Source organism: Cnephaeus nilssonii (assembly GCF_951640355.1).
Source record: "Cnephaeus nilssonii genome assembly, chromosome: 15".
NCBI classification, from domain to species: domain Eukaryota; kingdom Metazoa; phylum Chordata; class Mammalia; order Chiroptera; family Vespertilionidae; genus Cnephaeus; species Cnephaeus nilssonii.
The window spans coordinates 11,379,734-11,404,140 of record NC_137086.1 but is presented as its reverse complement, the minus strand read 5'-3'; the positions used below and the strand labels follow the sequence as shown (position 1 = coordinate 11,404,140).

Below are 24,407 nucleotides of genomic sequence, written 5' to 3'. Positions count from 1 at the left end.
CAGGTGCAAAGGTGAGGAGGCCTTTTTGGGGTTTAGGGAACGCTTGCTGCAGTTGGGGTGGGAATGGGGTGGAAGGGAGCCTGGGGCCCAAACATAGAGGGTCACACTGGAGTTTGAACTTCGCTTTGAACTTCAGTGGGAGTCCCAAAGCTCTTAGCCAGAGAATGGGATGGAAAGATATGGTTTCGGAAAGAACATTCTGGAGGTCAGGACCGCAGGCCAGAGCCCAAGGAGGAAGCTGGGCAGTGGCGCAGGCAGAGAGCTGTGCCTCAGTGGGCAAGGCTGTGGGTTTGGAGAGAAGGGGTGACGTGGGTTCAGAAAGGGGGCAGCAGCTCTGGGGTTGGAAGTGAGCGAGAGGGCAGGATACGGGCGCCTCTGAATTTTGTACCAGGTTACTTGGGTGGTCAGTAAGGCCACCGATGGAGCCAGGAGCATGACAAGTGAGTTTTATCCTGAGGAATGCCAGGGTAGTTTACAAGAATAACACAACACAACAGAAAAACCAACAAGAGACACAGATAAGGTATTTGACAAAACCCGACACCCATTCATGATAAGAGCTCTCAGAAAACTAAGAACAGAGAACTTCGATCTTATAAAGGAAACTACAAAAACATCCAAATAATAACATACTTAATCCTAAAATATTGGAACATTAGGATCACAAAGCAAGGCAGGTTGTCCACTCTCACTACTTCTGCCTAACGTTGTACCAGAGTTCTAGCCATAAGGCACGGGGGGGGGGGGGGGGGGGGGGGACCCAGATTGGAAAGCAAGGACTAAAATGGCTCCTTTTCACACACACAAAAACTAATGGGTTATTAGAAAATTCTAAGGATCCTACATAAAAGTTACCACAATTCACGAGCGGATTTAGCAAGGTTTTAGAATCTAAGCTTAATATACAAAAACTATATTTCTATAGAAACCAACCAGTTGGAACATAGAAATTACAAAGCAATTACTTTTATAATAGCATAGAAAGCACCAAACATTGAGAAATGAATTTCACTGAAGACATGAAAGGCCTTCACACTAAAAGAAAAAAAAAATGCTGAGAGAAATAAAAGAAACCCAGATACATAGAACACATATGATGTTCATGGGTTGGAGGACTCAGCATGTTCAAATGATCTACAGGCTGAACCCCATCCCAATAAAAGTCACATCAGGCTATTTTGTAGAAATTGAAAATTATTTTAAAATTTATATGGACATGCAAAGAATCTAGGAGAAACAAAGCAATTTGAAAATGGAGAAGGAAGTTGGAGGAGTCACACTATTTGATTTGATTTGATTTGATTTGATTTGATTGACAAAAAACTGTATCTTGAGTGTGTAGTGAATATGCATTTACCGAAATACATCGGATTGCGCACTTAAGAGCCGTGAACATACATTTTATCTAGTTAAAAAAAAAAAGAGCTAATCACACCTAAAATATCTAAAACTTGAAAAATATTATGTAAGACGAGGAAGAAAATTGTTCCTGATTATAGACTACTAAAAATACTCTACAAAAAGTGATTTATAATAGAGGAGACCATTTTTATAGTTAAAACATAGGTAACTATCTAAAGGACTCATTAGTAGAATAATCGCCTTTTCTTAATGGGTGACGAACAAAGCGCCAGGAGCGTGAGCACTCGCGTCTCCTCCGTTTCTAGGTGAGGTAACTACGGCAAAGCGAGGCTAACTCCTTCCAGGCCTCGTGGCCAGCACGTGGCTGAGCTGGGGTTTGGACTCAGGCAGGCTGGCCACTGAGCCTTCCCAGTACCCACAGGCCCCTCGTGCCTGTAAGGGATGCTTTCCTCAGACTCTCACAGGAGCAGTCTCTTGCTGGTCCTCACTGTGGCTCCAGGATGCAGGCTGGTCCAGGATAACCGTCCCAGTTTACAGACGATGACCTTGGGGGGTTGAATAGCCAGCCCCGTCCCTGCTTCCCTCCGCCCTGAGCGGCGGCACCAGGCCCCAAACCTGCCTAGGCCCTGGCTCTTTATCTGCGCACAGGGATGCCCGGGCCCTGCTTCCCGGCGCTCGCAGGGGTAGCTGGCCTTCCGAGAGGAACAGGCGGCTCCGAACTGGGAGAAGGAACTCACAGCGGGGCCGCCGCTCCTGAGCTGCTGGAGGAGCAGAGGCGAGCTGATTGGGGGATGTTACAGCTGGAGATGGGGCGCTTGATGAGGGACCCTTCATAGAGTCGGTCCCAGCCAGTGCTGACAATGAGGTTTTGCTGATTTTAAGTTAACAAAGGGGAATAACAGTGACAAGTCTGAGTGACAGGCGGGGTGCTTCACTCTATATCTAGCTCGCGCTGGGAACAGAGTAACGGCGCGGATGGAGGCCACAGCGCCAGGTCCTGCGCAGAACCATGATGTCCCCGACGCTGGTCCTCAGGACCTTCCCCTTTAGATGCACCACAACCTGTGCTCTCTCAGCACCCGGGACCCCACCCCCACCCCCGCCGCCCGCCCCAGCCCCAGGGTCTTCTTTCTGTGACCGCTTCCTGAGGGGAGACCCTCCTCATTTTACCTCCCCATCAGAACTCACCTGCCCTGTGTCCCACTCCGCCGCCCTGTGCGCATTCTCTGCTCCACACTTCCAAACTCGGCTCACACTGTTCCCTCCACCTGGATGCCCCGCCCCTTCTCCCCCCCTCCCCAATCTCTCTGCAGAGCTAGATCCATCAACCTTCCCGTGTAAAAGCCCAGGCTCACACTGTTCCCTCCACCTGGATGCCCCGCCCCTTCTCCCCCTCCTCCCCAATCTCTCTGCAGAGCTAGATCCATCAACCTTCCCGTGTAAAAGCCCAGGCCTCTCCACCTCCTCCATCTGCTGGTGGAGGCCAGTTCTCCTTTTCCTGTGTTGTCACTTTATTTACACCTTTTGCGTGCCAACGAGCACATTTTGCCTCAGATAGTAAGTAGCCTTGTATACGTCTGGCCTATCCCCTTTCTGGATCGTAATAGTCTCCTTCAGGCAGCATCCCCATTCCAACTCATTGTGCAGCCCGCCCTACCCTTCTCCAGGGCCCCAAGGCTGTGCTGACACAGCAGGAGTAGGCGGGAATGAATGAATGAATGAATGAATGTGCATAGGCCAATAGCCCAGTCCCTACATGCCTGCCTTTGCTCAAGGTCCGGCTCTAGCAAGGTAAACTGTCTGCAAGAGGGAGCTGTTTGGTGCAGATGGGATGTTTTGTCCCCTTAAGTCACGCCCCCGCGAAAGGCTAGCCTTCCCTCCTGCACGGAGACAAGAGCTGAGCTCACCTTCATCTCGGAGGGTGGCTGCAGTCCAGACATTTGAAAATGGCCAATGACATACAAGTAACGTCTGTTCAGCTTTGGACTCCTGAGCCCCTCCATTTGGGTACAGCTGGTGTCCCGCTGTCCAAATTCATGTATTGACTCGGGAGTTCATTTCAAACTGAGCGGCTCAGCTACCCCACGAGCAGCTGCCTCCGCAGGGAGGAGGATGCTGCTTAATTTCCCATCTAATGGTCTCTCTCTGCCCACAAACGCCTCTCCACCGCGGAGAACAGGCGATTTTCTTTCTCTCAGGCCTTATTCCCAGTCTTCTCTGTGGCAAGAAAGCTAATTGGATATTGGGATTTTAAAGCATTTTGTCTCAAAGCCATTTAAAATGGAGCTGAATTTCAACAGAATGGTGTTGAGGGCAGTGGATGCTAAGTGGAAATGCACTTGAAAAGAAAGGTGGGGTTAGCAATCCCCACTGGTAACTGGGGAGGGGAGGCAGAGGTCCCCCTGGCTCTGTCCCAGTGAATAGAAACCCCCCCTCCCCCCCCCCCCCCCGAATGATCCCTGCCACTGTTTATACAAACCCCCTAACAGGCAGCTTCCCGCAAATCCCTCGGGCTTTCTGTTTTCTTAGTAAATTGGCCTTTCTGCTGTTTCTGTATGATTGGTTTGATTTGTTTCAGCCAATCCTTTCTTTAAAAAAATATCTAGAGGTAAAATTTAACTCAGTCTGTTTGACAGTATTCACCACATTTAAATCTCCGGGGCTTACGGCAACGAGGTTTTATTGCATTTTGAAACAGCCCTCGTGTGTAAATCCTGCAACGGCTGATTTTACTGCGTTTCGCATCCTCTCTAACAGGCTATTGGAAACACGCAAATAGGGCAGGCTTTCATGCTGGAACCCGGGCACGGCCTTGGACGGTCCCCCACCCCCACCCACTGAGTTGCTTAATTTTCACTCCGGGAGACCCCTGAGCACAGCCACATCCGAAGCTCACTGTGACCTTCTAGCATGAGAGGCCTTTCGTCATTCAGAGGGCAGGTCCTGGGGGCACCCCCGGCACCCAGACATGCTCACCTGCCTCTCAGTGTATATTGCCTGTTACCCGTGGGGGAAATTAAAAGAAGCTCAGGCATCGCGTCTCCTGCTCCCCTCTTCTCCCCTGGCTGCCTCGCGGTTTGTGGTTGAGGTTTTTCTTTTTCGGTGTTTGTTTTGTCCCCGGCTAGTGCTAAAGAGTCTTTCTTTCCCATCTGTCTACTTCCCATCTATTTTCTGTGCCTGTAGCTTCTGCTTTATAGCCTCTTCCTCATTATCCCGGGTGCAGCCCCTCCCCACACGGCTAACCAGCCTCGTGCCTTCTTGAATTTAGTTACCCGTTTGTTAAATGCAGCTCAAGGCCAGCCGGCCATTGATCTGCCTGCCTCAGGAGGCTGCTGAGGTCAGACAGACCCTGTGGGAACTGCCCCAACAGACGTGAGGTCCCCAGTGTTGTCATGACGACTTTCAGGTCGAGCGGTCCAACCCCAAGCTTCTTGTCCAGGGAGGTCTGACTCTAAACTCTCCTCTTTTCCACCCAGGGCAGTCCTTCCACTCCCGGGTCCTGGAGAACTGCGAGGATGTGGCCGACTTCGATGAGGTAGGATTCTCGCAGGGGCAGCTCAAGCCCTGCGCCCAGAAGGGAACAGCACCTCCCTGCCTCCTGGGGGTGCGCTGGCCCCAAATCCTGGGAGGCCTGTTTGCTCCGGGCTCCTTTCTCCAGTTTGCTTCCTGGGAGGGAGCCTCCCTCTGCTCCCCCTGCCCCCACTCCCATCCCCCGTCCCTCAGGCCCCATTCAGGCACTGCTGCCCAAGAGAGCCCATGAGGGCCGCTGACCCCCGCCTGCTGCCAGGCAGGGCCTCTGGTTCTCTCTGGGAAAGGGCCCACTGGTGCTGAAGGCCTCAAAGTGAGCCTCAGCTCCGGGCCCAGCAGGCCTAGGGGAGGGGCTTTGCTCCCGGAGTTCCCAGGCTAACCCACCCGCCTTCCTGCAAAGCCAGCCTCACAGAAACCTCACCCCTTTCTCTCTAGGAGCTGGGGTGCCCTTCCCACGGTCTCCCAGGAAAGCATTTTTTTCCCTTTTGAACCTCAGGCTCAGAGGGTTACATTTTCTCCTCGTGTATGGCCCATTGTCTCATTGGTCCCTCAAGGCCCACTCTTGTTTTTATGCATGTCTGCATGTGTGTATGTGTGCATTCTCTTTTATCCCCACACTAGAGGCCCAGTGCACGAAATTCGTGCATGGGGGGGGGGTGTCCCTCAGCCCAGCCTGCACCCTCTCCAATCTGGGACCCCTCGAGGGATGTCCGACTGCCTGTTTAGGCCCGATGGATCAGGCCTAAACAGGCAGTCGGACATCCCTCTCACAATCCAGGACTGCTGGCTCCCAACTGCTCACCTGCCTGCCTTCCTGATTGCCCCTAACCGCTTCTGCCTGCCAGCCTGATCACCCCCTAACCACTCCCCTGCCAGCCTGATTGATGCCTAACTGCTCCCCTGCCAGCCTGTTTGCCCCTAACTTCCCTCCTCTGCAGGCCTGGTCACCCCTAACTGCCCTCCCCTGCAGGCCTGGTCCCCCCACAACTGCTCCCCTGCAGGCCTGGTTGCCCCCAACTTCCCTCCTCTGCCGGCTTGGTCACCCCTAACTGCCCTCCCCTGCAGGCTTGATTGCCCCCAACTGCCCTCCCTTGCAGGCCTGATCCCTCCCAACTGCCCTCCCCTGCTGGCCATCTTGTGGTGGCCATCTTATGTCCACATGGGGGCAGGATCTTTGACCACATAGGGGCAGCCATCTTGTGTGTTGGAGTGATAGTCAATCTGCATATTACTCTTTTATTAGATAGGATAGAGGCCTGGTGCACGGGTGGGAGCCAGCTGGTTTGCTCTGAAGGGTGTCCTGGATCACGGTGGGGGTTCCCTTGGGGTGTGGGATGGCCTAGGTGAGGGGCCTGTGGTGGTTTGCAGGCTGGCCACGCCCTCTGGTGACCCAAGCGGAGGCCCTGGTATCTGGGGTTTATTTATCTTCTACAATTAAAACTTTGTAGCCTGGAGCGGAGCCAAGCCTTCTGCTTGCTCTGTGGCGGCAGCCATTTCTGATGGGGTTTATGTATCTTCTATAATTGAAACTTTGTAGCCTTAAGCGGTGGCCTGGGCAGGCCAGGGTGTGTGGAAAGCTTGGCTTCCTCCATTGCCGGGGGCAACCCTAGCCTCCTGCTCTTTCCAGCTCCGTGGCTGCCACCATTTCTGTTTGGATTTATGTATCTTCTATCATTGAAACTTTGTAGTCTTGAGTGGAGGCCTAGGCCGGCAAGGGCAGGCGGAAAGCTTGGCTTCCTCCATTGCTAGGGAAACACAAGCCTCCCTTCTGCTCTCTGTGGTGGTAGCCATCTTGGTTGGATTTATTTGCATATTTGCTCCTGATTGGCTGGTGGGCGTGGCTTATGGGTGTGACTTGTGGGTGTAGTAGAGTGATGGTTAATTTGAATATTACTCTTTTATTAGATAGGATTCCTTCCCTCCATATACAACCATTCTAATGTGTTTAATGAGTATCTCTTGGTTTCCTGGGTGCTCTTACAAGATTATCACTGTTTTGTGAGCATATAATTTATGTTTACTTAAATGGTGCTGTGTTATATATTTTGTTTCACTGAGCACCACAGTTAAGTTCCATCCTTTTGGCTATGCCAATCTCTTGCTTCTACCTGCTGCACAGTGCTCCATGGGACACACCCAACACATATGAGGGTGAGCACCATCCTGGTTTGCCTGGGACACAGACTTTCAGAGCCAAAAGTGGAACAGTCCTGGTCAAACCAGGATGGGTTGGTCACCCTACACATTTCACTTACACACTCCCCCTGTAGGTAGTGCTTTCATTATTATTCAGTTTTAAATATTTCTTACATTCCCCTATGATTTCCTTTCTTTTTTTGTTTTTAATCTTTATTGTTGAAAATATTATATATGTCTCCTTTTTCCCTCATTGACCTCTCCCACCCCACCCTCATGATTTTTACACCCAAGAGTTATATGTTATTTAGTTTCCAAATACATATGATGTTTTAGCTCTTTAATTCTAGTTTTATTGCATTACTATCCAAGCACATAGTTATATGCTATTAATTCTATGGAATTTATTGAGACTTCTGTTATGACCTAATTCATGGTCATAAATGCTTCCTCAGCTTAAACGGAATGTGTTCAGTGTAGGGTTCTCTATATAGTGCAATATAAGCTGACGCATATGTTATTTTATACAAGCTCAAGCTTATCAGTTAGGTTATTCTATTTTCTGCTTGTTTTTCTCTGCTTGATCTATCATTTTCAAAACTGACTGTAATAGAACCTCCAATTATAATTGTTGATTTATATATTTCTCTCTGCAGTTCCATCAGTTGTTGCTTGACGTATTTTGAAACTCTTACTGGTTGCCTATATGCTCACGGTGGCTGTATCTTCTTGTCTATTTTTCCTTTTACCATTATTTAATATCCCTTTTTGTCTCTTGGGATGTGTTTTACATTAATTTCTATTTTGTCCATTACTAGGATTGCTATCTCAACTTATTTTGGTTCATTTGCCTGGTATATCTTTTCAACACTTTTATTTTCTTGTCATATTTTTATCATCCTTTATTTTTAATATTTCTGTGTTTTTAAATACAAGTGTGTCTTCTTGGGGCATGTATTACTAGACCTTATTTTTATACCCTATATGAGAGTCTTTGAGTTTTAATTTATTAGTTTCATCCATTTACATCTATTGTGATTGTTACAAGGCTTATTTCTACCACCATCTTATTTTATATTTTTCATTTACTGTACTTTTGTTTGCTTGCTTTTCTCTCCTTTCCAGCTTTCCATTGAATAAATTGTGTTTTCTTCTGTTAGTTTGAAAAGTTATACATTCTATTTTTGTTTTCAAGGTAGTTACCCGAGTAAATGATTATGTATTCCAATTGATAGCTTGAATAAATAAATAAATATTCTCTCCCTTTGGACTTGTTTTTCTTCTTATTCGAGTGCTTCCTCCAAAAGCATTTAGTTTGGGACTTTGTGTAACATACTTAAAGCTTTATAACTCTGAGAATATTTTTTCTTATTTCTTCCAATTTGAATGAGTTTCACTAGATATAAAACTCTGGGTTCAGAGTTCTTTCACAACCTCAAAAATATCATCCCATGCTGCTATTGAGAAGGCTGATGGCCATCTGATTCTTGTCACTTTATGGATGACATTTGCTTTCTCTCTGGGAAAAAAAGTGTAATCCCTTTATCTTTGATATTCTTAAATTTTATTATAATGCTTCTTATTTTACATTTCCTTATCTTTCCTGTTTTGTACTACTTTGTGAGCCCTTTTATCCTTCGTTTATTATAGAAAATTCTATCTCCATTATTTTTTTCAAATATTCCTTCCATTCCGTTTTTATATAATTCTCTCCTTGGCCAGCCCCTATTATCAGATGTCAGTACTTCTATTTCTAGCTGTGATTGCTTAGCTTTTATATTTTTTGGTCTAACTTCTCCTGCTGTCTTCTGAGGGAGTTCTTCAAGTTGATCTTCCAAGTTTACTAACTTGTTCTTCTTTATGATTCCTTGTCCTTGTTTCACTGCTAATATATTTCTTTATGGTCCGTTGGTTCTCATGACCCTGCTACAGCTGGCATACCTGTTCAGTGTGTTGTCTCCTTTGTAGGAGGGGGCCTCTCCAAGTGACTCTCTACTTGCCTGTTCATGTCCTTCTGGTGTCAGCTACTCTGTTGGTCACAAGTCTTCAAAGGCTGTTTGTGTCTGTTTCTAGGGGTTATGGGTGGGATGAGCATCAGAAGGGTCCCAGTCACCAGAGAGAGTCGGGGCCTCATCTCTGAGCCTTTAAGGAGAAACATGGTTGACAGAAGGCAGTCTAGCTCTTTAACAAACTAGCTGTGTGGGTTCACTGAGAGAAGGTATGAGCAGCTGGTCTGTCAACACCTATTTTCATCAATTCCCATCCCAACAAGGCTGTTATCCCAACTTTACCAGTTAAGGAGCAAGCAGTGAGCGCCCCGAGGTAATGCCGGGGAGAGGTAAGGGCAGAAGGTACCAAGATTTCCTCTGACCCGTTCTCCCACCGCCGCTTCCATTCACCCCCGGCCCAGGGTCAGCCTCCATCCACCCACACAGTCAAACAGCCCTCGGTCTCCCTGGGCTTCTCTGCTTTGTTTACCGATTTGTTTGCTGTTTCCTGGAATCCATATTTCCCTCTTGCTTCTGCAATGTCTCCAGGTTGACTTTGGGGCAAGAACCAACAGTCTCAAGTCACCATCTTGGCACAAAGCAGAAGCTCTGATGTGATCCCCCATTATACTAGCAGCTCACCCCTCCTTCCCAGGCTCTAGCTCTTACGTCTGGCTGGGTTTGGACTTGGAAGGGCCTATGGCAGACTGTTCCCTCTGCGGCTGGCATTTAGCTGAGCAGACACCATCCTGAGGGGCCACTCGGAACCTCTGTCTCCTCCTCACCCTGGGCCCATCCCACAATCATGTCCATAGGCCCAGAGCTACAGGCCCCGGGGAGCAAGGCCGCAAACTTCTCACCTTGACCTTCTCACCCGGGCTCTGGAGCAACCATTCATCACTACAGCCCCAGGCTGTGCCTTCTCCGAGGAGAGTTCTGCTCTGGCCTTCCCTCCTTCCTGGGGGTGTGAATTTCTGCCTCCGTTTCTCAGCCTCGGTACCCACATCTGTCAAATGGGGATGCTGATGCGATGAAGTCTCTTGGTAAAATGAATCACAAAATGAGGGATTATTGTGCCTATAGACCCTCTGTTGGGTACTCAGCCAGTTGTCTTGGCCTCAGGCAAGCCCCACTACACAACCTATCCATCCTCTTCCTCTCCTTATTTCCTCAATCGGGGCCCCCAGAGGAAGCGGCTGGTTGGTGAAGATGCAGGCTGTCTGGCCCACTCTCCCGCAGTCCTGCCTCCCCTGGGCCTCTGCCTGCAGTTGGTCAGGCGAAGCACCCGACACCCTCCCCCTCACCGAGTCTCCCAGGGAACATGTCCACCCAGGCCTCCAGCCAGTGAGCAACCTGATGCCCCTCCAAGGGCACTGCCACTCCGTTCCATTAACTGCGCCCTGGGACACCTGAGCCCCAGGTATACATGACATTCGAAGTTAATCACCGTGTCCTTCCCAGTGCTCCCTTCTTTGGGCAGCTGGAGAGTCCGTCCATGCAGCCCCCCAGCACGGGACCGCGTTCTAGCACTAGTGTGTGCCAGGCCGCAGGCTCAGCAGCACATGAAGATTCGTGCAGGGACTTGGGCACGGGGAGCCCTGTGCCGGTGCGGAGAGACCAGGGAGGGGGCGGCAGCCAAGGAGGCATGAGCAAAAGCACGTGCCACTGTCAGAGGGGCGCCCGAGATGGGGAGAAGCGGCTCTCACCTGGGGAAGGTCCTGCTCACCCAGGGGCGGACAGGGGAGTCACCGGTTGTCACAGGGGCGACCCCTGGCACTCAGCGGAATGGGGGCAAGGATGCTAAATGACGTGGGGCACTCAGGACCCTCCGGCACTCCCCCTCCACCCCCCACAACAGCCATCAGAGGGTCATGACAGCAGCTTCCAGCAGCAGCACTGAGCTGCTTCCTGAGCGAGTCCTCCCCACCCAACCTCCACCTGCAGAGGATGAAGCACAGGCTCCAAGAACACGAGTATCCCCCTGCCCCCTTCCCCTCCCCCCCCCCCCCCCCCCCCCGCCCCGTGGCAGAGCTGAGTGGCAAGCCAGGGTTCAAAGTTCACTCCTAGGTTTGATTTGAAGCCTCCTCTGGATGTAGCTACTCCTGGGCCTGGCCACCCCGTGAGGCTTTGTTGGGTGGGAGTCTCTCCCCCCTCCCCCCCCCCCCGCCACTTCCATTTCTCCCTGAGAAGTGGCCACACCTGGCCACCACCGGTCAGTAGTGCACACCCCACAAAGCAGGAGAGGCCAGTCTCCCGCCCCTGCTCAGGGAGGGCCCAGGGGAGCTGCACCCAGGCTTGCGCCTGTCTCCCCAGCCTGGAGCGGACAAATCCTGAACTTCCCGGCTGGCCCCCGAAGGAACCAGCCTGTCAGTGGCCCCAGAACAAGCTTGGAAAGGAACCTCCGCTGCTTCTCACAAAACCTCTGCGGGCCTCGTGGCTTCCCAGAAACCCCTTTTCTCGTCCGTACGGTGCCCACGGCCCTTGGAACCAGCTCACTGGTACAAAGCACTGGCTGCGAGTCATGAGCCCTGGCTCCAGTCCTCACTGAGGTATCGATCAGCTCTGTGACCCTGGGCTGGCCACTCAGCCTCTCTGGGCCTCGGGTTCCCCTTCTGTGAAATGGGGACATACGCCTTGTTCCGCGTGCCTTACAGCATGGGTTGCATGGCTGAAAAATGAAATAAAAGACAGGAAAGCAAAGCCCTGCCTCTACTCAGACAAGGATGCGAGGGGCTGCTGCAGGCTGGGCCGAGTGGGAGGAGGGAAAACAATGCTCCCGACAACAATGGGTGGAAACAGCCTGGATGCGGTGTCTCCTTTCCCAGAGGCTGGAACCTGAGATCCTGCATTTAATGTACAGCGCTGGGGAGAGGAGGGCGGGGGAGAGAGAGAGAGAGAGAGAGAGAGAGAGAGAGAAGCTTTGCCAGGCCAGCAGCCAGCAGCGGCCCTGCCCTGGAGAAACAGGACGGGCCACAGCAGACCCATGTCAAGCCAGTTTGGCTCTAAGCCAGGCCCCGTGTGGCCAGACCCCACAGGAGCGGCCAGATGACAATAGCGCTTGCAGGGAGAGTAAGAAAAGCAGCTGCTCCTTGCTGCGCACTTGGCATGTGGCAGGACGGGCTGAGAGCTTTGCGTGGGGCTATAACGCCCCGGTGGGCATCATCCCAGGTGATAAGTAGCCACTTCAGGGTGTGAACCCAAGTGTGTCTGATTCCAGAGCCTGTGGCCACTTGCCCTGGGGGGGGCTCAGTCTAGTGGGGAGATGGACCCAGAACCAAGAGGGACAATGGCCTGCTGAGCCCTCAGGGTGGAGGGTCCAGGGATCTCATCTGCCCGCTTTGCTTTTACCTGGAAGTCATGGGCTGCGAGCCCTGAGGGGCCAGGAGTGTGCCTGTCTGGTTCATCATTGGCTCGGCACCCAACCCAGGACTCAGGGAATATGGCCAAGTGAAAGAATAAAGCCATGTTTAGTCTTAAGTCTTTAAAGTCCCAAGACAGTCGCTTCCCATTGTACCCTAAAGCTTTGCAACACACCCTGAGATTTTCCTCTCCAAAATCTAGAAGACTGTCTTTTTAAGGGTATTGTCCTGCCAATTTAGGTCATTCCAGACCCGGTCGATGAACCTAGGATAACCCAGGTCATTCTCCAGCCCGCATCAGGGAAACCTTTCCGAGGAGTCCTAGATTGCTGGGCTGATAGGGAGCAGAACTCTGCCGCCCTGGCCAGCCAGGTCACGGCCACGTCTGGAGCTGGAGAACTGGGTCACAGCCCCGCACTCCCAGGGCTGCTGAGACCCCTCAACCAAGAAAAATTCACACCAAGCCACAGCCCATGCCTCTGCCTTTGCCTAAGGGTGGCAACTGGAGGTCGCAAAGAGCGCCCTGGGCCCCAAGTCCTGTCCTTAAGCCACTTCCCTGGAGCTAGGAGGCTGGTTCAGGTTGCAGAGTCCCGCCTGATCCAAACCCCAGCGGGAGAGGGCAGGTGGGTTGGAGTGGGGGCGGGGGCGGGGAGCTGACGCTTGCCTCCACCAGGAGGGTCTTCCCTTGAGCAGTGCTCCTCAAACTTGGCCACACACGGGAGCTCTTACCATACAGACACCTGGACCCCACGCAGAGACCCCGGTTCATCAGTCTCAGGTGCAGGGTGGGCCTTGGGATTTCTTAAAGGTTCCAGGTGTGATTCTAATGTGCAACTTGAGAACCTCTGCTAGGTGGCTGGCCTAGGAGGGAGGGAGGGTGGAGAGAGAGAGAGAGAGAGAGAGAGAGAGAGAGAGAGAGAGAGAGAGAGAGAATCTAATATAGGGTTGAAATGATGGGGTGATAACAGAGGAGCAAACAGGAGAGAAGGGAAATGGCGAGACCTGGGGGAGTGTAGGTGGATGGAAAATGGGGGGAGAAGCGTGGGGAGAGGGAAGAATATTCAAGGGGGAGGAAGCCAGCAGCGAAAGAAGCGTATGAGACTCACACTAAGTCTCTCCTTCCTCTCGTCATGAAAGCCCTGAGGAGGGCTCAGGCTCTGGCGCCCATCGTGACCACCCTGACCCCGCGGCTCTAGGAGTTCCTTGCTCGCGTTCTCTCCTCCTGGGCTCCTTCCTGGAAACATTCCTTAAAGGGCTGCTCCCCTCCCCTCTCCCTGTCCGCGAACTGGCTGAGGATGGGCAGCTGTGCACTCCTGCGGGGCCTGGTGGCCCATGCACCCTCCATCGCTGGGCCAGGCGGTGGTGATGGGCAAACAGAAGTCACAGCAGTGTCCTCCTCCAGGTCTCGTCCTCAGAATGACTTCTGGGTTCACCCCGTTAATGTCACTTTCAACACCCTCTTCCTCTAACGTCCTCTCCTTTTTCTTCTCATCTTTCTCTCCTTTCAAGGCCCAAACCCCACCCACAGAGCTTCCGGGGGATCAAACACCCCTGCCCCTTCACCCCAAGAAAACGGAAAGCTTGGTGGCTCCCCAGCCCTCTCCCCTCAGCACTGAGCTACGGATTCCGGCCTTCGTGCGCTTGTTTATTTCCCCGAAGCCCAACAAAAGCAACTTCATTAACTTCATTAAGCAAGCCGCACACTCAGCTGAGCTGGAGGCAGCCAGGCAGCGGGAGCAGGAGCTCTTAACGGGCCCTGTGGGCGCCCCTCACCTGCCCTCTTCCTTCCGGTTCAAGGCCCTGCTCAGAGCCCTCCCCTCCCCAGCCCCTGCCTTCTCTGCTTCTTCCTCCCTCTCCTGCAGCTCCAGCTGACCACAGGGCAAGGGGAGGGGTGCAGGGGGTGGTAACAGGGGCCTCCCTGGGACTTGGTCAGTCCAGAGAGAGGGGACATGAAGGCCATTTTTCTGAGATAGTCTCGACCCACATTGGAAGTGACCTTCCAGACTGGCCCGTGTCCCCCAAACCCCCAGCCCCCAGACTGGGAGAAGGAAGCATGGCTTTGAAATGGCAGACGTGTGGGCTGGGCTCCCAGAAGCCTCCCCAGGGCCTGCTCTACCGCTAACGACCAAGTGTTAGATCCTGCTGCTTCTCTGAGCCTGAGCTTCCGTCTCTACAGCAGAGGACACATTGCCAGCCTCTTGGGTTGTAGCGAAAACTAAATGAATTAATGCACCTAAAGCGTTCAGCCCCCAGCATAGTAAAAAGTTCTCTGTCAATGGCAGCTATGGTTACCATCATGATTACTTCTCTCTAGCCTACTGAGCAGTCTGAAGTCAATGGGGTATAAAAATGAAACAAAATTTACAAGTCCCTGCCTTCCACTGCTCTGTCAAACTCCCCCGTGATGCCATGGCTCAGTGCAGTTTGAGTAGACCTCAGGGTCTTCTGGTCATTTTCCGTTATTCAAAGTCAAGTTCAGAAGGGTTTACTACTCCGATCTGTCATCCTCTTTACGCCCGGTCTTCTCTCGTTTCTCAGGCTTGTGGCTCAAGACAGAGTGGGACAGGGATGCCTACTCAGGTCCTCCACATCTCCTCCCATTCCAGCTGGGGTGAGATGGGGTCCGATTCTTGTTCTGGGCCACAGACGTGGCCCCTCCTTGTGTGTGGCAGCTCTGGAAGCCCTCACGGTGACAGGCCGGCCATCGCTGGCTGCCTCCTAGGACAGCATCCGGGTGGGCTCTGGGAGGACCTCGGTGTCCTGCCACACCATGTGGATTCCCAACCAGGAGCTCTGGCTCCACCCCACCCCACCCCACCCCACTTCTGCCTGGAGAAGCACAGCATCACTGCCTGGTCCGAGCTCAGGGCTGGACTTCAGCAGGCCAGCTCCAGCCTGACCACCCTTCCCAGCGCCCACCTGGCCCACAGAGTGAAAACCACATACTCCATCCACCCAGCAGGGGCGCGTCAGGCTCCTCCACGGCCAATGGCCTGGCCCCAGGTGCTCCGTGGGCCTCCCAAGAGGCTCAGGGGACAAGCCAGTGAGTCCACTGCCCAGGCAGATGTCACTGGGGACTTCTTGCAGCCAGACCCCCTTCCTGTGGTTCCTCCACCCTCTGAGCCACTCAGGATGGGATCCTTTCCACCTTTCCTCCCCCAGGCTCTGTTATATCCCAGGAAGGAGGAGGGCTGGGTGATGGTTGGGGGTAGCAGGCCTTTGAGGAAGCCCTAAGGGAGGTGCCTGGCTTTGCCTGTTGGCAGCTCTCTTTAGAAGATGGGGAACTTAGCACCTTCAGCCTCTGTTTTGGGCCCTTGCTGCCATTTCTGGGGCATCAGGGAAAATCCCACTCACATTCCTGCTCATCGTTATTATTGCTTTAATAATGAAGTCAAGAAAGAAGTGGTGAGGGTAAATCTCCAACAGTGAGACGGGCTGTCTCTCTTCTGTGGGCCTGACCCTCATAACGCTGAACAACTAAAATCTGTCCCCAAAATTAACATTGCCGGTGTCAGGGGTGGTTTGACCGGAAAGGGGGATCTTGGACTTCCCACTCCGAGCAGAGCTTGGACAGGCAAAAGGATGCTGATGGGAGACAAGGCAAAAACCAAGCTCACAAGCCACAGCCCTTGCTGTCGCTCTGGAGCGCCCCCTGTTTGCACCACCCACTTATGAGCACATCCCAGGCGCTGGGAGACCGCTGGGAGGCAGTGCAAGGAGCACTGGGAGTCAGAAGTCCTGGTCAGCATTAGGTTCTTCCACTTCCCATGTGGCCTCCTCCAGGTCACCGGACCCCTCCCAGCCCATCTCTGAAAGAAGTGGGCAACAGCACCCATGCTACCAGACGGTGGCTGGAATGAAATGAGATTCCAGAAGTGAACCTTGCCCCTGGGCAGCACTGGGCCCATGTGAGGGGCCAGCTTACCAGGGATCCCTCCAAGTCCTCACACCCCTCCTGTCATGCCCACCCAAGGCCACAGCCATCCCTCTCTCCTCAGATCTTCCGGTGGCCGGTGGCCAGCAGCATCAACAACAATGAGGTGCTCGAGATTCAGATCTTCAACTACAGCAAAGTCTTCAGCAACAAGTAAGCGTGGGGTGGGAGGAGAGGTGGGCCGCAGGGGCTGAGGGCCTGCCCTGCTCCATGGGCTGCCCTCTCCTTTGGGTTTAAAAGGGACCCACCCCCATTGCCTACCCTAGATTGATCTTCAAACTCTGCCTGCTCCCCCATGTTGTCCTCAGAGTCCCCCAGCCCTCCAAACCATTGTCGGTCTAGAACACCTCACCCTCCTGTTCACCCCGTCTGTCCCCAGTGCTCTCACAGCTTCCTGTCTCCGTCTTTCAGTCTCCCCCTTACACCATACTGGACAACAGTTTACCCATCTGAGAAGCTAATGCCATGGCTGATAATACCCTCCAATAGACCATCTGTAGCCTTGAGGGCAAACTTGCCTCACCCGTGGAAGACGAGAGCTCTGAGGCAGTGAAGTCCGATGGTTGAGGAGTCGGGCACACCTGATCTCGGGTCCCAGCTCAGCCATCTGCTGTGTGGCCCTGGGCAGGTTACATAATCTCTCCGAGTTCAATACACTCATGTCTAAAAAGGACAAGTACTTAACCTCAAGGGGAGCTGTCAGGGTTAAATGAGGTAGATGTCTGTTCTTCATTCATTCCCCCAAATGTTTACAGAGTGCCTACTGTGTGTCAGGCCCAGAACCAGGTGCTAGAGGTTCAGTCAAGGTTCCCGTCCTTCTCTTTGGGCGACAGGCAGAATTCTGAATGATTTGAACAGTCTGGAATGATGGCTAAGTATAATAAATGTCCATTCCTACCTTGGGTTCAAAAACCAGTTGCTCTGGGCTTACTAACCAGCAAAACCACACCCACTGCTTGGGGTGGTGCCTGCACCCAGGAAGCCCCTGATGCCTTTGTCTGAGTGAACAAATACACGTCTCCATGGGTCAGAGGGTGCCCGGGGTGGGAGGATCTGGGAACAGGAATCAGAAGACTTGAGGGCACTCCAGGTGAGAGCCAGTCACATGACGGATGCATTTGGGAGAAACATGAAATGGTGTGAGAAATGGGACCCATTTGTCCTAGAAGTGGAGGGCGGCTTGGAAATTGGTCCCACGTCGCCCAGTGGTTCCAGGGGCTGCAGGGAGGAGGAAGAAATGGTCCGAGTCAGGGACCAGGAGACCCCTGGTCCGCTTGGCCCTGCCTTCAGGAACCTTGGACTTCCCCGTGAGGACGAGTGTTGGGTCCAGAGAGGGTCTTGTGCTTCCCCTCTGCCTGTCCAGGACCCTTGGCAGGGGTGTGTGTGTGTGTATGTGTGTGTGTGTGTGTGTGTGTGTGTGTGTGTTCTGACCCAGGCACCGGTCTCCTGAATAATGCAGGAGCCAGGACAGCAGTGGAGGCCTCGGGCACCTGACACCGGGTCCCAGGGGGAAAGCGATGAATTATTGACAGGTCCTGGTGCCTGGTTGCAGCTCCACTGTGGTCAGTCTGCGCTGAGCCCCTCCCTGCTGGCTAATCACCTGGGAATCCTCCCTGGGGCCAGTCTGGCCTCCTGGGCAGCTGTGGACACTGCGGGGGTGCCCTCTCTGTGATGGGTAATCTGGACGGGCCCCATAGGGGAGGTTATCAGAGGACAGAAGGCTGGGTCCCAGCTCCTTCACCTTAACAGCCTGGGGGAAATTGAGGCCTGGAGAGGGTCCTTGCCCGGGGTCACACAGCAGGGTCAGGGCAGAGCCAGGTCTTCAACCTGCTGACCCCAGGTCAGTGCTCCTTGCCCCAGAGCGAAGGATCTCACACCTCCACTTTCCAGGGGCACTTAAGCCCATCCTTCCTCCACTGCCCTGGGCCCAGCCTCCCAGGCAGCTGCTCCATGCTGACCCACCCAGAGGAGCAGAGGCAAAAGGCAGACCCCACTGAGTCTGCAGCCAGGCTGGACAAGGGCAGCCGGGGTGGGAGGGCTTGCCTGGGGGGGGGGTGTGTCAGCATGTACCCCAAAGTCAGGGCTTCCCCCCTGTCTATAGAGGGGCGCTGAAGGGCCCCATTCTTTTGGAAGCAGGATTAAGGATTAAGGCACTCATGGGAGCTGTGCTTTTATAGCAAGCATTGTTTTTGCTTGGATGGTACGATACCTGTAGGAAGAGCGAAGTTTTATAAAAATGCTTTTCCTCATACTTTACACAAGACTAAGACAATATCTATTGCCCATTTCAAAGAATATTGTTTTCTATTTTTGTTTGAGGGAGGTGGGGGTGGGGGGAACTGTTAGGAGTTAAAGTCCCCATGCGGGTCTGTGACAAGCTGATTCTCTTGGCCACGCTGGCTCCCAGCGTCCCAGCCCCACCCTCCCGGCCACAGTTGGGGCCCAGCTCCGTGAGACTGTACATCTGCCCCCAAAGCCCATCCTGCGAAGGAGACCAGCCCTGCATGAGCCGTCCAGACAGTATCCCCCGCTCCTCTGCACATTGAGGGGAGAAGGCGCCCACACCTGAGTGTGCAGTGTTAGAGGAGTTTCACTTGCGTGTTCTCACCACCACACAGCGAAGCAAGTGGCCTCACCTTCTTTGGGGAGATGGGGAAAGCGAGGCTCAGAGAGGCTGGAAAACTAGCCAAAGTCACACAGCTGCCAGGTGGTGGAGTCCCCTGAGACACCACCTCTGTCTGACCTCAGAGCCCAGGCTCCTTACGCTGTCTACACTGCCTCCCTCTAGGGACGGCGTTCAATCTGTGTGTGCACAGGGCCTGGGCCAGGGCATGAGGAGCAGGGAGGGTGGGAGTTGGCCAGAAGGCAGACCTTGGCTGACCGGTGTGATTAAAGCCGAGGCAGGTGGACTAGCTGTGAGCGTAGCTGTGGGGCAGGAAGCTCCCGTGAGGGGAGTCAGGCAGGGGCTTGAGAACATGTCATTGAGGATGCTTGAGTGACTCTTTCTTTCTAAAATGCTGGTCACACTCTCCTCCAGGCCGCTCCCAAGTCTAAAGGTGTGAGATTCTAACCTTAGCTAGGCTTGGAAGGCGCCAGAGGCTTCTCTGAGCACTTGTGGGGAACAGCTCCATCCTGCCCCCTGGGGATGTCTTGCCACCCTGCAGCATCTCTGCTTGTCCTTGGGCTCTCCTCTGCCTTCAGGGGCAGCTGCCAGGGAAGGATGCCCCTGAGTGCTCTGCCTTCGTGGGGTGCTAAACGGCTCCTCGTGGAACAAAACGCCTGAAGTTCCAGTCAGCAAAGGGCAGCAGTAGAACAAATTCTCAGTGCGCCAGCATCATCAGCATCAGAAAGTTGTCAGAAACACCCATTTTCTGGCCCCACCTGCTGAATCAGATGCCCTGGGGCGAGGCGGGAGCTGAGCTGGAGCTGGAGCAGATGTGCTGGGTGCAAGTCTCTCTCAACTCCAAGTTCAAGTTCAGTGGCTTCCCCTGGGAAGCCTGAAATTGGCCATGGGGGGAGTGTGTGCACCATGAAGTTGCAAAAGCTACAGGTCAGGCCTGCCTTTCCCCTCCCCCAGCCAGCCATCAAACACTGGCCAGTGCAACCAGGTGGGGGTGGGTCCCGGTATTGTGTGTTTTAACAGGCCCTCCCGATGACCCTTCGTGTTGGAGTTTGAACCACTGAGTTAGAACCGAAAGAGGGAGGCTTCGAGAAGACCAGGCGTTCCTTCATGCCTGTAGTCTGTTACGATGTCCACCAGTACGGAAGCTGGAACCCACCTCCCTCACTTTATAAAGACAAAATTGAACTGGGGGGAGCGTGGGTCCAGGTCCCCTGAGCCCAGGCCAGCCATGGTCTCTGTGCACTGCCCGAGCTGGAGACAGGCCAGGATGCTGGGAGAGAAGACACCTTATAGCGGAACGAGGTCGGAGAAGCTCCTAGAAGCCTACTCAGGCTTAGAGAGGAGGAATGGTGTGGACAGTTCGGCCCTCAGGGAGGGAGGTGGGTTGGCAGGTGGGACTCTGAGCTCCAGAGGGAAGCATTTCCTATGCATCCAATGTGGCTGCACCCGCACTCCCTCCCTCCATGGACCCCCTGCCTGTTAAGTGGAAATTCACTCAATACCTCCCCTCACCTGGATCTGCCATTGATTCGCTATGTCACTTCCTGTTTTCTCTTCCTCACCTTCCTCCTCTATAAACCAATGGCAGCACCAGATGACCCCCGGCCTCCCAGCCCCACCCCCAAACCCCCACCCCCACTCTCTCACACGCTGTGGATGCCCTCCTCGGTGTCTTCAACAGGAAGGGCTGTGTGTGTGTTCATCCGCCTGTGGAGTCGCCTGTGGGGACCTCTCTCTGGGTCCCTTCTCCCAGAGCAGCACCTCCACACCACAGGGTGGAATGGGGTTCGAGTCAACTCAGCATTCATTGGGCACCCACTGTGTTCATTAATCCAGCCAGCAGATGCTGGGATCTCCGATGTGCTGGAAATGTCAAATAGAGGCTGAAACAGGGACCCAACCCTGTCCTGGAGACACCCACAGGAACACCCCGCCCCCCACCCCACCCCCCATGACCAGGCTGCTTTCTGAGCGCTGTGTGCTCCGAGCTCTGATGAGAGCTTGGCACAGAGGGTCTCCGTTGGTCCTATAAAGGACACCTCTGCCAAGTCCAGAGAGAACTGGGACTGAGAGCCCAAGTCAACTGCCTGGGAAGCAGGCAACTTGCTGGTGAGTGTCAGAGCGTGGTTTCCAATCCGTCAACAGCCTCTGACTCCAAGACTGTGCTCCTCACAGCTGCCGCTCCCGGGGAGTATGGGGGTCCCGCCATCGTGTGGCCCTCACCCTCGAGGCGCTGGCAGCGTGCCCGCCGGTGGGCATCACCACGGACCAACAGGGATGCATGCGCCAGTGGTCACGGTTAGGGAGGCTGAACGTGGGGGAGCTGCTCACGGGTCCAGTCCTTCCCCAGCAGCCTCTGCGCTGGGCATCTGGACGCTGCTCTGCAGGGGCTCAGCGGAACCCCGAGTCCACGAACCCGGAGAACAGAAGGCTGCACCCTGTCTCCTTGGTCTGTGAACATCCCCCTGGTGCTCACTGCCCTCGAGCACTCCCGGGAAAATGGGTCTCACACATACACCACGCACAGCTGTCGGGGCCACATGTCCTCCCGGACACGCCACCCTGGCTGTGGGGCCACCCTCCACGGCCCCGGCCAGGAGCCTGAACGAGCCCTCCCTCTCTCCAGCCCTCGCTCTCCTTCCCTGCCATTCACAGCCTCTGGGGACGTCCCTCCTCACTCTGGCCTCTCCACCTGAAACCCCATGTCCCCTGCCCCGCAGGCTCATCGGGACCTTCCGCATGGTGCTGCAGAAGGTGGTGGAGGAGAACCACGTGGAGGTGACCGACACGCTAATTGATGACAACAACGCTATCATCAAGGTGGGTGGCCCAGAGAGCACCTGGACTTGCCCCTTGTGGGGTCTCCCGAGGGCCTGTTCGCCTCCACCCCACACACGTAGAGTGGCTCAGGGTGGGGCATCCTCATGGATGGAGAGTGAGATGGGAGGAGGTGACTCAGGTCAGCCGATTTCAGGGAGGCCACCCTCCTCCCTTCAGGCAGCCCTGGTTCGGAGGACGAGAGGGTGACCGCTCACTGGGACACTGGATGATGCTCTAGACCCGTGGTCGGCAAACTCATTAGTCAACAGAGCCAAATATCAGCAGTACAACGATTGAAACTTCTTTTGAGAGCCAAATTTTTTAAACTTAAACTTCTTCTAATGCCACTTAGTCAAAATAGACTCGCCCAGGCCGTGGTATTTTGTGGAAGAGCCACACTCAAGGGGCCAAAGAGCCGCATGTGGCTCGCGAGCCGCAGTTTGCCGACCACGGCTCTAGACTATGTATACAGTGGGCTCAGAGAGTCCACCCCCAACCCAAGCTCAACTCTCCAGGGCGGGCCCTGAGCTTGGGCACCTGGGAGGAATAGAGCCAAGAGCTGGAGCCTATTAAGTTGGCTGACGGTGAATGTCCATCTTTCTGAGCCTCTGTTTTCTCATCTGCAAAATGGGAGATGGAGAAGGATAATACCCAGCTTGCTTTCCTCCACGGAGCTAAGGGTGGGAAAGCGCCTTGCAAACACCACAACGCAGCCCAGTGCGTGGGATTACGGTTGCTGCTGCCGTCCTCGCTGCTCACCACCCCTCTCTCCCCCTCCAGACCAGCCTGTGCGTGGAGGTCCGGTATCAGGACACGGACGGCACCGTGGGCTCCTGGGATGACGGGGACTTCCTGGGAGACGAGTCCCTTCAGGAGGAAGAGAAGGACAGCCAGGAGACGGATGGGCTGCTCCCCGGCTCCCGCCTCGGCTCCCGGCCGGCGGGCGAGAAGAGCTTCCGGAGGTAACAGGCTGGGACCGCTGGCTGCCCACTGCCCCCAAAGACACAGAGTGGATGCCTAGGCCCCCAGGAGCCCCCGTAGGCCTGACTGAGCCCAGAGAACAGGCTGAGGTGCTCGAAAGGCATAGCAGAGGGAGAAAGGTGTTGCTGCAGCACCCCCACCCCAGGCCCCTATTCCAGAACTCACCGCGGAGGAGTAGGGTGCCTCCTGCCCCCTCAGAGAGGGGGAGGCCTGGTCTCTCTGTTCAAGGCAGCCTGGCCTCTGCCATGGCCAGAGACAGACCAGCAAGGTGGCCTCTTCCTGCCAGAGTGAAGCCGGAGGTCCCGATTGGGACCCAGCCTCTCTCCTCTCTTCTGTTGAGAACACATCCCAGCACCCTCGGTGTCCAGAATTCATGCCTGCAAACTTCCTGCTGGCAGGAGGCTGTGTCCAGGCCTGTGCTTCCTAAATGCACGATTTTTACCAAAAAAGGGGGGGAGGGGAGCACGATTGTACTACGCTTAGAGCCCAGACAGGCAGAATCTGGGCCAGTAAAACATTGTCCAGAGGCTCCTAGGTCCCTGGCGATGATGTGTGAAATGCAGGTAAGCAGAGGGTGCATCTAGGGATGGGTGGGTTTTGAGAGGAGATGCTTCCCTCCCATTGCAATCATCCCATTGCAATCATCTCCTCCAATCTCCTTCCACCCTTTCCTTTCCAAGTAAGTGTATTCAGTCCCTGTTCCGAAAAAAACACACATTAACGGAATTGAATTTGATACTTTTATCGGACAAATATGTTTTTCTTCTGTGACTTGAACCACTCCCCCCCCCCACACACACACACACACACACAACCACAGACACATACACAGATACAAGCTTAAGGACCCCGGGGAGCCTCCCGGGGGTGATAGTGATAAGGTCAAAGGAACAACACCCGTGACAAAAGTGGCTGGACCTTTGCTTCAGGCAGCTGAGGGGGGGGGGGGGGGCATCACCCAGGCCAGCTGGGGCCTGCCCTCCTTGGACTCCAGGTGGGGTGGGAAGAGCCTGCAAATTGGCCCCGGAGGTCCAGGTCTGCATTCTCCAGCTCTGCCTCCCATCAGCCTGGTGGCCCTCGGCCAGTCACATCCCCTCTTCCTGTGAAACAGGGGCCAGAACAAATGAGCCTCCTCCCTGACTGTTGTTGGGAGAGCCAAAGGGATGATTGAGGGACAGGCTGTAACTGGGGTGCCGAGTGCTGCCCCATGTCAAGGCTGGTGACAAACAGGTTCTTGGCAGCTGGACAATCAAAGGGCCAGGAATCTGGCTGGAAATGGTGAGAGGAGAAGCCGAGACCTGGTGGGGAGCCAGGGGTGCTGGTCCCCATCCTCTGTCCCTTGCAGGGAAGTGTTGGGCAGGGGGGCTGTCTGAGATGGCAGGTGGGCTCTGAGCAAGGGCTTTCTGGGGACAAGATGGGAAGCCAGGTAAGGGCCACCAACTGTAAGAAGAGAAGCGCTAACTCTGAATCAGAAGAGCTAAGTTCAAGTCCCATCCCTGCCCGACGGCCACTCACTAGCTGAGTGACTTTGGGCCAGCCACCAGCCCCTCTGGGTCAGAACCAGGAATGGGTTGAGCATCCTGGCTCCCATCCAACTCCGAGATCCTGAGGGACCCAGGGATACTCTGGATCCTGGGGCCGTGCCCACGGGAAACAGCTCTCTGGGGCCTCTGGAC

General features: G+C 54.2%; 1 protein-coding gene across 5 annotated transcripts in view; it reads left to right on the top strand.

Annotated features, from left to right (window-relative positions):
• Window positions 1-24,407, top strand: part of OTOF (otoferlin) — a gene marked incomplete at both ends in the record, with an annotated part of 72,479 nt that overhangs the window by 6,000 nt on the left and 42,072 nt on the right. For all 5 annotated transcript variants that reach the window (XM_079791610.1, XM_079791607.1, XM_079791609.1 and 2 more), the window contains 4 exons: window positions 4,839-4,897; window positions 16,372-16,460; window positions 21,651-21,750; window positions 22,531-22,712. In XM_079791610.1, coding sequence (XP_079647736.1) covers window positions 4,839-4,897; window positions 16,372-16,460; window positions 21,651-21,750; window positions 22,531-22,712 — 430 coding nt within the window. The remainder of the gene's footprint in view (window positions 1-4,838; window positions 4,898-16,371; window positions 16,461-21,650; window positions 21,751-22,530; window positions 22,713-24,407) is intronic.